Source organism: Pistacia vera, unplaced genomic scaffold (genome assembly GCF_008641045.1).
Source record: "Pistacia vera cultivar Batoury unplaced genomic scaffold, PisVer_v2 Contig804, whole genome shotgun sequence".
Lineage (NCBI taxonomy): Eukaryota > Viridiplantae > Streptophyta > Magnoliopsida > Sapindales > Anacardiaceae > Pistacia > Pistacia vera.
Window position 1 is genome coordinate 57,793 of NW_022196673.1, and position 12,137 is coordinate 69,929.

The following is a 12,137-nucleotide window of genomic DNA, read 5'->3' on the forward strand; positions in this document are numbered from 1 at the left end:
TAGGATTCAATAAAATAAACCAGATGTAAGAAATTTATCAATTAAGGCCAATAAGGGGGAGGTATTGGATATTTCTCCAAATGTGGAGACAGAGGTTAGCGCTAATTTTTCATGCCTTTGGGGTGTCAACAACTAAAGCTGAAACCTCAGGCGAGGTGTGGAATAATAGCCCTTTCTGTTAATAAAGAGCTATAGACTATAGAGGGAGGTCTTGGATAATTATTGTAATTAGCCTTAGAAATAATTACGAGCCTCTGGGCTGATGAGGCTCGGACCGGCACAAATTTCATTCCCCACAGGATTCGCGATCAGAAAATTTCAGACGTAGTGAACAAAATATCAATGGATCGATAGAGCAGAAAAGCGAGCTAAAAGAACCCAAAATTTTCAAATCAAAATCTAAACAGAATGTTTAAATCTCAGTTAAATTTATCGTTTCTATTTCTTCAATTTCTTGTCCTCCAATTTTCATCAACAGTTTCAGCGATCAGGTACTCTCTCTCTCTCTCTCTCTCCAACGCAAAGAATCTTCTCTCAATTTCAAATTTCGTGTTCTCTTTTTGTTTGTTTCTCGAGAAAATGGAAAAGAAAATTTAAGTTTGCATTTCTTTTTGCCTTCTCTTTGTGAATTACAGGGATAATATTGCTTTCGAGAGAAAACCTTGTGTAAACCACTGTTCAAGGAAGATATTTATTGTCTGATGATAACGGTGAGTGATTTCAATTTCTTGCTTTGTATTTTCGTTGCGAATATTGGAAAATACTTGCGATTCCTCCATTATTATGGCTAAACACTTGTTTTGAAGTAATCTTTATCATGCTACTTGATTGACGTCAAGTATTGTGGTTTTTAAGTTGTCAATCAATTTACAGTTTAATTGTATATAAATTCAGCTTTTTGAGACATGCTCAAAATGCTTAACAGTACCGTGTCCAATGGTCTGTAACATTTCTAATTTTAGCTATAGATTCATTTTGAGATTGCTTCTTACTGCCTGCGCATTGTATGTTTTTTTGATTCTCTTGTTTCCTTAATCATTATTTACATGGTAGGATAGGTATGTGATGCTCATCAGTGGATCCGCAGTCTCGCTGCTGTCCTGTGAAGGAGAGAAATCTCTGTCAGTGAGTTTTTCCTAAGCTGGCCTCTGAGATGCTGAACTTGACCATGAGTACCTGATGTATTGAAATGATTTACCGTTGTTTGCAGGATGCAATCTTCTTTCACAGTGTTGCAACTCTCTGAATTTTGTGTTTCATGCTGTGTTAATCCTGCACGGTATTGTTCTGCTACTCAATTGGTTTTTTTTTTTTGTTCTTCTTGATGTTAAATCATATATTTTTAAATGGAATTTATTGCTGGATTGTAACTTGCAGACACAAAAAGAGCAAGTGCTGAAGATGAGATAGTACGCCTGCAATGCGGTAAATTCTTAGATTGTGGTAGACAAAATTTTTATTTTCTTCAGAAAGCATTAGCTTCTGGGGTTTCCCTTCAGGCACTATAGTGGCTACTTGTTAGATACATCTTAGAGAAATTTCAGTCTTATTTTTCTTTGAAGCATGGTTGCATGTAAGTATGTGGCATAAACAGAAAAATTGAACCGTAACATAATTATAATATTTCAGATTGGTTTTTGGCAATTTCTGGAATCTTAATTCTGAAGTAGTTGTTTTTCTGCATGCGCTGACATGATAAGGAATAGTGGAGCTTAGATTTCTTTACAAACCACCTTTTTATTGGAATATCTGCAAGGATAAGAGTTATCTCATTTTTTGTTCTTTTTTCTCTTCTGGCAGGAAATTTTCAAAGTGTTTTTGATTTTTGTGCTGGAGGTGCGTCATAACTCTGAGAGTGTGGTAGTGTGATTACTTCAATCTAGTGAATGCTTCAATAATTAATCAGACAATATACGATGTTATGTTTAGCCAGATGGAGCAGGGATAGTGCTCCTGAGAAAGATAGAACAAAACATGAATCTGGTCCTTGGTGAACTGAATTATGTAGTTACTTCCTGCTAGAGTACTTGTGACCATCTATTGGATTGCAACTACATGAAATGCATGGAACCATTCTTTTTTTATGAATGCTAACTTGAAATGATTATTTTGTGTTCAGAAATGAGAAATCATATTAAAATGATTAAGTTTGTTGGTCCTCTTTAAAATATGTAAATTGAGGATATCTGCTTGTAAGACTCAGAAAAATTTCACAACTGATTATTGTACATAATTAGTGCATCGCTGATTCAAACAGCAATTAGCTAGTGTGTATTCTTTTACTGTCTCTCTGAACATTTCTTGGAGGTTGGAGTGAAGTGAGAGTAACTATTAAAGCATCCTATAATACTATTAGCAATTTTAAGCAATCTGTTGATGTTATAAATATGGTTTGAAATGTTTTAGATTTTTGATTTTAGCATCTGAGATCATGGTATTGTGACCTTTTTATTGTCTTTACTTTATTTTTGTGATTTAATATATATATATATATTGTTGTGGCACTAGCATCCTGCTTTGTGGTAGAGATATGAGTTCAAATTGTCTCACTAGCTGTTGTTAACTCATGTTTCACCTTCACAATGTGAACACAACAATTTGTAGTTTATGGTCTTTTTTATATCTATGATTCTAATACTAAATGAGTTTGAATATTTCAGGTTCATGAAAATGCTATCTAGTGATTTTCATCATTGCTTTTCACTGCAGTCATTCTTCAGGTCAGTCTAGATATGAATTTTGTTGCAAAATATGTTCAGTATCCTGCTAAAAACTCAAATCATTTTAAACCAAGTTTTCATTGACTTTGATGCATATAATATACAACCACTATGTACATGGTTTCATTTTGTTATTGGTGTTTGTTAATGATATTTGGGGGAGAGGCCTTTACTATTTATAAGGACTAAGTTTGATCCATACAATGAAATATAAATGATATAAAGTTTCTAAGTTGATATAACTATGTAATATATAAATAAATACAATTATCTACTGCTTGTGCAACAATTTTCTTAATATATTTCTTGGTGCTATATATTATTCTATTTAAATAAAATGATAACCTTTTAGAAGAACTAAATGTGTAAGTAATTTCATTGTGCAGGGCCTGGTGTAACCCAGCTAGAAACCACTGAATGGATTAATGTTTTTATCGGAAGGTGAGTGGAGTTTTCATATTATTTTATTTTTTCCTTCATTTACACTTAATATGTTATATACTGCGTCGCTTCAACTCTCTTTATCTGGTTGTTAGGCAAGGTGATTCTTGTGATTCAGTATCAAATCAAAAGGACAGTCTTGTGGGTAAATAAGCTTCTGTTCTTATCAATGTGATATGTAGTTCTGCTCTGTTACTTATTTCCTTTTCTCTAAAATACATTTATTGTATTAACTTCTAATTTTGTGCAGAAACATCTCTGGTACGTTTACTTTCAGTATTGAAAATTAGGAATATTGGACTTGGTCTATGTTATTTGAATTGATTATCTCTACAATTTCATCGTGATTGATTCTCTTCATTTTTTTTTCTTAATTATAAAATACCTATTTCTTTCCTTTTCCCTTTTTCTAGGTAATAGGCAAAAGCTTTTTTTTTCTTCTTAATAGCATTCTTTTTGTGTGAAGGTTAATTGTTTTAAAGGGGTTAGTTGGTTGTTCCTATGGATTTGATAACATTTTTTTGCAGTACATAACATATGCTACTGTAATGTTGCATTTTGAAGGGATTAAAATCATCCGTGAGCTTGATATTAGATTTGAAGCATAACATGTTTAACCTATTAAAAATGTGTGTTGACGTCTCTGTTTTTTTTTTTCCTTCAAATGCTGTACCATATTGAATGATGCATGACTGATCTTCCTTAGTTGAATAATTGTTAATTACATTATTAAGAAAGATCCAAGAGTTGGAATACAATGAATTGTGGCTTGTTGAAATTTTTCAGAAATTTCTTGCTTCTACTTTTCAGATTATTTTATAATTTATTTGGATCAGGTTCCTATCTCTTATTCTTTTACTTTTTTCTTTTGACCAAACAGTATCCAAAGTATTCAGTTGCAAAGGAGGATGTTTGGCAAGCATGGGAGCAGATCAACCTGCTGAAGTGTTGATGAGCCCCCAGCCATTGGTATATTCCTCATTTGCATAGGGCTTTTTTTTGTTTTTTTTTTTGTTGGGCTGGAATTGTATTTTAAGGACAATTATAGAATTATTCGTTTGATTGAGTGAAAGATGTGCATGACAAATCTCATGGGGAGAAGGATTATGATTACTACAGAGTTTTACACTAGTTTCTAGTTTTTATTATTGTGCTTATGCATGGAAACATCCTATAAAAGTTAAGTAGCAAAATAGGTTTAAATTGAGTTGTTGCATTTTTTCCCTTCTCTTTCAGAATCCCACGCATGCTTGTACACTCGAACACAGCAATGCTTTCTTGTGATGGTTCACATCGACATACAAGGAGACTTGTGCCCCTGCGCAGTGCATTACTTGGTAAGCTTTGGCTCCCTGAATACATGTATTGGATTTTAGATTCTTTTTGTGCTTATCAAAATAGTCTCCTACTGTATCAGCATTAAAGTTTCATGTAGATTTTTGTACTATACGTGGGTCTTGACTAAAGATTAAAAGTTCATGCATTCTTCCTCATTCTAGGAACTAAAACTGTCTTGTAATACGATAACAAGCTGTTGAATTTTATATTCTCAAGTAAAAGAGCCGTCGTATTTCTAAATCACATTTTTCACATATAGGGTAAAATATTTTTGAGTTTAACATTAGCCTTAGAAAATAGTGTGTTCATATATCTTATTTTCAAACACAACAACAAGATTTCTTATATTTTCTGTCGGTCAAGCTTAAATTACTCTTAAAAAACTTAAGTTTTAGAAAGATCAATTTTCAAGAATTTATTTAGTATGTTTAGTATCATTCATTATCCCTGATATATGTGCATTGAAAAATCTTTCAGGGTTTAGATATGAGGCTTGTTGTGAAGTTTGTATAATATATGGTCAATTATTGCAAACAGTTACTATTAAATGCTTTGTTTCTAGATGAAAAATTATCCAAGATATGCTGTAATATTTGTAATCATTATTGGCTATCATTTTTGTAATATTGCTGTAAAATATTTTTGCAATGTAGATATTTACTCGTACGTTTTTGGGACTCCAAGAAGGGCTAGAGAAGAGAAATGTATTTACCATATGTTTAAACTTTATGTTAAACAAATGGGCAGATACTTGAACCTCCCTAAGATTAGGGGTAGTAATAGGGTGAAAAGTTTTCGCAAAGTATAACACAATCTCTCCTCAAAAAAGCTTTTGTGCAACGGATGTACTCATAATTAATGACTGTATGTTATGTTAGCGCAGTGTTGTACACAAGCTTCATTATTGATTGGTTGTATATGCTCTGTTGAGCAAAAGTTTTGCCTCCGTAGATGAGAGAAACTAAACTTTGGTTGCACAAATGCATGTGTATGGGCCATCACAGAGCGTGTAGATTACATAGTTGATCTAAAGTCTCTTATTGGTCGTATATACATACAAAAGTGCAGCGAATGCATGTACGTTTCACCAATTTTGAAGCGATTGGTGTACATGCGGCTTGGTATCTCTTTCTGATTTAATTATTAATGGTTTGTCAAATGTCAAGTCTGTTCTTCCATTTATTTTTAAACCACTGGGTTTTTGTGATTTACCCAGTTTTTTGCTTTACAGGCCTTTGATATTAGAATTAGCTAAGTTGACGCCGGCAATATTACGTGGGGTTTAAATTAAATTGATTATTATTTTTAAATAATATAAATTAGTCCATTTTAGATGTTCATTCTATCATCTAATAGTGAAAAGAACGGAATCCTTTTCTGTAGTGTTTTTTGTTGGATTGAATGGAATAATAGTTAAAAATCCAAAGACTTTTTTAGTCCTTTTGGTTTTGGTCTATAAGTCAAGAACAATTATTTTTCTAACAAATCGTCCTCGAACTTGACAGACGTGAGGGTAACACTACCAGTAAAGGTGCTGTTAGGTTTATCTTTCAGTTGAAAATAAAGGTGTCCTGAATTGTCAGGGGGCTCAAAACTAATTAACTCAGTGAGAGTGCATTGATTGAAAGTAATTTAATATTGATTAGTTTAACAATTGTTTATTGTGTTACTTTAACTTTATAATAAGTGGATGATTAAAGGTACTACAGTATTATTATTTAACTTTAGAATTAGTGGATGATTAAACGTATTATCATTAACAATGTGGATTTACTTAAAGAAACTAGTGAGTTGTATCTAATAATTCCTATGAATCATAATGAGTTTGTTAAATTAGAACTTTGTTTTTCTAAATGCACCCATTTTTACGCATTGAACAACAAAAGAATGCTATTAAATACAAGAAAATTACTTTCAATTATTCCCTTTTTTTATTGTATTAGAGTCCCGGGAGACTGTAATGATTTAAAATTGTTAAAAATGGTAACTACTTATTGGTTTTTTAAAGTGGTAATATCCAATATAATTTGTTATTTTGAAGAAAAAAAATGTAAGGTGTTTAGCAATACTATACATGAAAACTATATCTAGGTGGTCGAGTGGTTCGATGGGGCTCTTAGGTATATTATTCAAAAAGTATTGAGTTCGAGTCTCTCATTGGGTATTCATAGAGGTAGCTATTAAAGCTCTTATCCGAGCAGAAATTTTCGAGTCTCGAAAAATTAGTTGAAGTGTACATAAGCTGGTCCGAATATCCCAAGTCATCAATATATATATAGTAACAATATCGAATTCAAATATTATGTATTATTAAAAATTTAATCTTATAATAATTATTGACTAGATAATATTACTGAGTGGTAAATTTTGATGTTATAGTTCTATTGTACACTTTGTTTTCTTCTTTTGATTAAATTTGATGTCTCCATTTGGTGTTTTTGGCCCTTCTATATAAAATGTAAGCTTGGAGAGGCAATTTCATTTGTATGTATTCCCAAAGCAAACGACAAAAGAAAAGCATATGTGTTCTGTCACTTCCAAATTACTTTGATTCCTCCACTTAACCCAAACAAAAAATGACAAAATAGGGTAACGTTATTAAAATCTGGTCGTTCGGTCGGTGTAACGTTACCCTAGTGCTAATGTATGTCTTATTTTGAAAGGGTACAAGTATAATTAGGATGATTTGGTTGAGATTTATTGGTAAATATAACATGTTCCAAAAGGGAATGTATTACTAGCCACAAGAAAGTAAGCAATAAAAACAAACAAGACTTGTCTTGCTTCGTCACCATAATTTAATTACCGCATTTGGTTGTGGGCCACAATTTTGTGTATGTTTTTGGTACCCTCCTCTAGGGCCAACAATAAGAGGAAAGTAGCTCCAAAGGTTCGGCCAAGGTTTTGTTCCTTTCATTGATTTTTTGGTTTGATTTAACTTACAATTGCCTATCNCTCTCTCCATACGCAAAGAATCTTCTCTCAATTTCAAATTTCGTGTTTCTCTTTTTGTTTGTTTCTCGAGAAAATGGAAAAGAAAATTTTAAGTTTGCATTTCTTTTTCACTTCTCTTTTGTGAATTACAGGGATAATATTGGCTTTCGAGAGAAAACCTTGTGTAGAACCACTGTTCAAGGAAGATATTTATTGTCTGATGATAACGGTGAGTGATTTCAATTTCTTGCTTTGTATTTTCGTTGCGAATATTGGAAAAATGCTTGCGATTCCTCCATTATTATGGCTAAACACTTTGTTTTTGAAGTAATCTTTATCATGCTACTTGAATTGACGTCTAAGTATTGTGGTTTTTAAGTTGTCAATCAATTTACAGTTTAATTTGTATATAAATTCAGCTTTTTGAGACATGCTCAAAATGCTGTAACAGTACCGTGTCCAATGGTCTGTAACAGTTCTAATTTTAGCTATAGATTCATTTTGAGATTGCTTCTTACTAGCCTGCAGCATTGTATGTTTTCTTTGATTCTCTTTGTTACTTAATCATTATTTACATTGTAGGATATGTATGTGATGCTCTATCAGTGGATCCGCAGTCTCGCTGCTGTCCTGTGAAAGGAGAGAAATTCTCTTGTCAGTGAGTTTTTCCTAAGCTGGCCTCTGAGATGCTGAACTTGACCATGAGTACCTGATGATATTGAAATGATTTACCGTTGTTTGCAGGGGATGCAATCTTCTTTCACAGTGTTGCAACTCTTATGAATTTTGTGTTTCATGCTGTGTTAATCCTGCACGAGTATTGTTCTGACTACTCAATTGGTTTTATTGTTTTTGTTCTTCTTGATGTTAAATCATATAATATTTAAATGGAATTTATTGCTGGATTGTAACTTGCAGACACAAAAAGAGCAAGTGCTGAAGATGAAGATAGCTAAGCCTGCAACTGCTGGTAAATTCTTAGATTGTGGTAGACAACAATTTTTATTTTCTTCAGAAAGCATTAGCTTCTGGGGTTTCCCTTCAGGCACTATAGTGGCTACTTGTTAGATATCATCTTAGAGAAATTTCAGTCTTAATTTTCTGTTGAAGCTGATGGTTGCATGTAAGTGATGTGGCATTAAACAGAAAAATTGAACCGTAACATATATATATATATTTCAGATTGGTTTTTGGCAATTTCTGGAATCTTAATTCTGAAGTAGTTGTTTTTCTGCATGCGCTGACATGATAAGGAATAAGTGGAGCTTAGATTTCTTTACAAACCACCTTTTTAATTGGAATATCTGCAAGGATAAGAGTTATCTCATTTTTTGTTCTTTTTTCTCTTCTGGCAGGAAATTTTCAAAGTGTTTTTGATTTTTGTGCTGGGAGGTGTCGTCATAACTCTGAGAGTGTGGTAAGTGTTATTACTTCAATCTAGTGAATGCTTCAATAATTAATCAGACAATATACGATGTTATGTTTAGCCAGAAGTGGAGCAGGGATAGTGCTCCTGAGAAAGATAGAACAAAAAACATGAATCTGGTCCTTGGTGAACTGAATTATGTAGTTACTTCCTGCTAGAGTACTTGGTGACCATCTATTGGATTGCAACTACTATGAACATGCATGGAACCATTCTTTTTTTTCATGAATGCTAAACTTGAAATGATTATTTTTGTGTTCAGAAATGAGGTGAATATCATATATAAAATGATTAAAGTTTGTTGGTCCATCTTTAAAATATGTAAATTGAGGATATCTGCTTAGTAAGAACTCAGAAAAATTTTCACAAGCTGATTATTGTACATAATTTGACAGTGCAGCTCTTGATTCATAACAGCAATTAGCTAGTTGTATTCTTTTACTGTCTCTCTGAACATTTCTTGGAGGTTGGAGTGAAGTGAGAGTAACTATTAAAAGCATCCTATAATTACCTAATTAGCAATTTTAAGCAATCTGTTGATGTTATAAATATGGGTTTGATATGTTTTAGATCTTTGATTTTAGCATCTGAGGATCATGGTATAATGTGACCTTTTTATTGTCTTTACTTTATTTTTGTGATTTAATATATATATATATATTGTGGCACTAGCATCCTGGCTTTGTGGTAGAGATATGAGTTCAAATTGTCTCACTAGCTGTTGGTTAACTCATGTTTCACCTTCTACAAAAATGTGAACACAACAATTTGTAGTTTATGGTCTGTTTTATGATCTATGATTCTAATATCTAAATGAGTTTGAATATTTCAGGTTCATGAAAATGCTTATCTTAGTGATTTTCATCATTGCTTTTCACTGCAGTCAAATTCTTCAGGTCAGTCTAGATATGAATTTTTGTTGCAAAATATGTTCAGTATCCTGCTAAAAACTCAAATCAATTTAAAGCCAAGTTTTCATTGACTATTGATGCATATAATATACAACCACTATGTAATCGATGGTTTTATTTTGTTATTGGGTGTTTGTTAATGATATTTGGGGGAGAGGGCCTTTAACTATTTATAAGGACTAAGTTTGATCCATACAAATGAAATATAAATGATAATAAAGTTTCTAAGTTGATATAATTCTATGTAAATATATAAATAAATACAATTATTCTACTGCTTGTGCAACAATTTTCTTAATATTTTCTTGGTGCTATATATTTATTCTATTTAAATAAAAATGATAACCTTTTAGAAGAACTAAATGGTGTAAGTAAATTTTCATTGTGCAGGGCCTGGTGTAACCCAGCTAGAAACCAGGCTGAATGGAATTAATGTTTTTATCGGAAGGTGAGTGGAGTTTTCATATTATTTTATTTTTTTTCCTTCATTTACACTTAATATGTATATATAACTGATTCGCTTCAACTCTCTTTATCTGGTTGTTAGGCAAGGTGATTCTTGTGATTCAGTATGCAAATCAAAAGGACAGTCTTGTGTGGTAAATAAGCTTCTGTTACTTAATCAATGTGATATGTAAGTTCTGCTCTGTTACTTATTTCCTTTTCTCTAAAATACATTTATTGTATTAACTTCTAATTTTGTAGCAGAAACATCTCTGGTACTGTTTACTTTCAGTAATTGAAATATAGGAATTATTGGACTTTATGGTCTATGTTATTTGAATTGATTAATCTCTACAATTTCATCGTGATTGATTCTCTTACATTTTTTTTTCTTAATTATAAAATATACCTATTTTCTTTCCTTTTCCCTTTTTCTAGGTAAATAGGCAAAAGCTTTTTTTTTCTTTTCTTAATAGCATTCTCTTTTGTGTGAAGGTTAATTGTTTTAAAGGGGTTAGTTGGTTGTTCCTATGGATTTGATAACATTTTATTTGCAGTACATAACATATGCTAACTGTAATGTTGCATTTTGAAGGGATTTAAATCATCACGTGAGCTTGATATTAGATTTGAAGCATAACATGGTTTAACCTATTAAAAATTGTGTTGACGTCTCTGTTTTTTCTTTCCTTCAAATGCTGTACCATATTGAATGATGCATGACTGATCTTCCTTAGTTGATAAATTGTTAATTAAGCATTATTAAGAAAGATACCAGAGGTTGGAATACAATGAAATTGTGGCTTGTTGAAATTTTTCAGAAATTTCTTGCTTCTACTTTTCAGATTATTTTATAATTTATATTTGGATCAGGTTCCTCATCTCTTTATTCTTTTACTTTTTTTCTTTTGACCAAACAGTATCCAAAAGTATTTCAGTTGCAAAGGAGGATGTTTGGCAAGCATGGGAGCAGATCAACCTGCTGAAGTAGATTTTGATGATCCCCCAGCCCTTTGGTATAATTCCTCATTTGCATTGGGCTTTTTTTTTTTTTTTTTTTTTTTTTGGTCTGGAATTGTATTTTAAAGGAGAATTAATGAGAATTATTCGTTTGATCGTGAAAGATGTGCACTGAACAATCATCATGGTGGAGAAGGATTATGATTACTACAGAGTTATTACACTAGTTTCTAGTTTTTATTATTTTGCTTATGCATGGAAACATCCTATAAAAGTTTAAGTAGCAAAAATAGGTTTAAATTTGAGTGTTGCATTTTTTCCCTTCTCTTTCAGAATCCCACAGCATGCTTGTACACTCGAACACAAGCAATGCTTTCTTGTGATGGTTCACATCGACATACAAGGAGACTTTGCCCCTGCGCATAGTGCATTACTTGGTAAGCTATTGGCTCCCTGAATACATGTATTGGATTTTAGATTCTTTTTGTGCTTATCAAAATAGTCTCCTACTGTATCAGCATTAAAGTTTCATGTAGATTTGTGTACCTATAGCAGTGGGTCTTGACTAAAGATTATAAAGTTCATGCATCTCTTCCTCATTCTAGGAACTAAAACTGTCTTGTAATACGATAACAAGCTGTTGAATTTTATATTCTCAAGTAAAAAGAGCGTCGTATTTTCTAAATCACATTTTTCACATATAGGGTAAAATATTTTTGAGTTTAACATTAGCCTTCAGAAAATAAAGTGTGTTTCATATATCTTATTTTTCAAACACATAACAAAACAAGATTTCTTTATATTTTCTGATCGGTCAAGCTTAAATTACTCTTAAAAAAGTTCCTTAAACTGTTTTAGAAAGATCAATTTTCAAGAATTTATTTAGTATGTTTAGTATCATTCATTATCCCTGATATATGTGCATTGAAAAATCTTTCAGGGTTCTAGATATGAGGCATGTTG

General features: G+C 32.0%; 1 protein-coding gene across 1 annotated transcript; it reads left to right on the plus strand.

Annotated features, from left to right (window-relative positions):
• Positions 1-231: 231 nt before the first annotated feature.
• Positions 232-11,606, plus strand: LOC116117337. Its single transcript, XM_031403383.1, has 11 exons — positions 232-491; positions 7,586-7,662; positions 8,016-8,091; positions 8,178-8,250; positions 8,352-8,403; positions 8,789-8,850; positions 9,692-9,755; positions 10,161-10,218; positions 10,318-10,404; positions 11,135-11,229; positions 11,509-11,606. The coding sequence occupies exons 1-11, from the start codon at positions 409-411 to the stop codon at positions 11,598-11,600; spliced, it is 819 nt and encodes a 272-aa protein (XP_031259243.1). The 5' UTR covers positions 232-408; the 3' UTR covers positions 11,601-11,606.
• Positions 11,607-12,137: the final 531 nt, after the last annotated feature.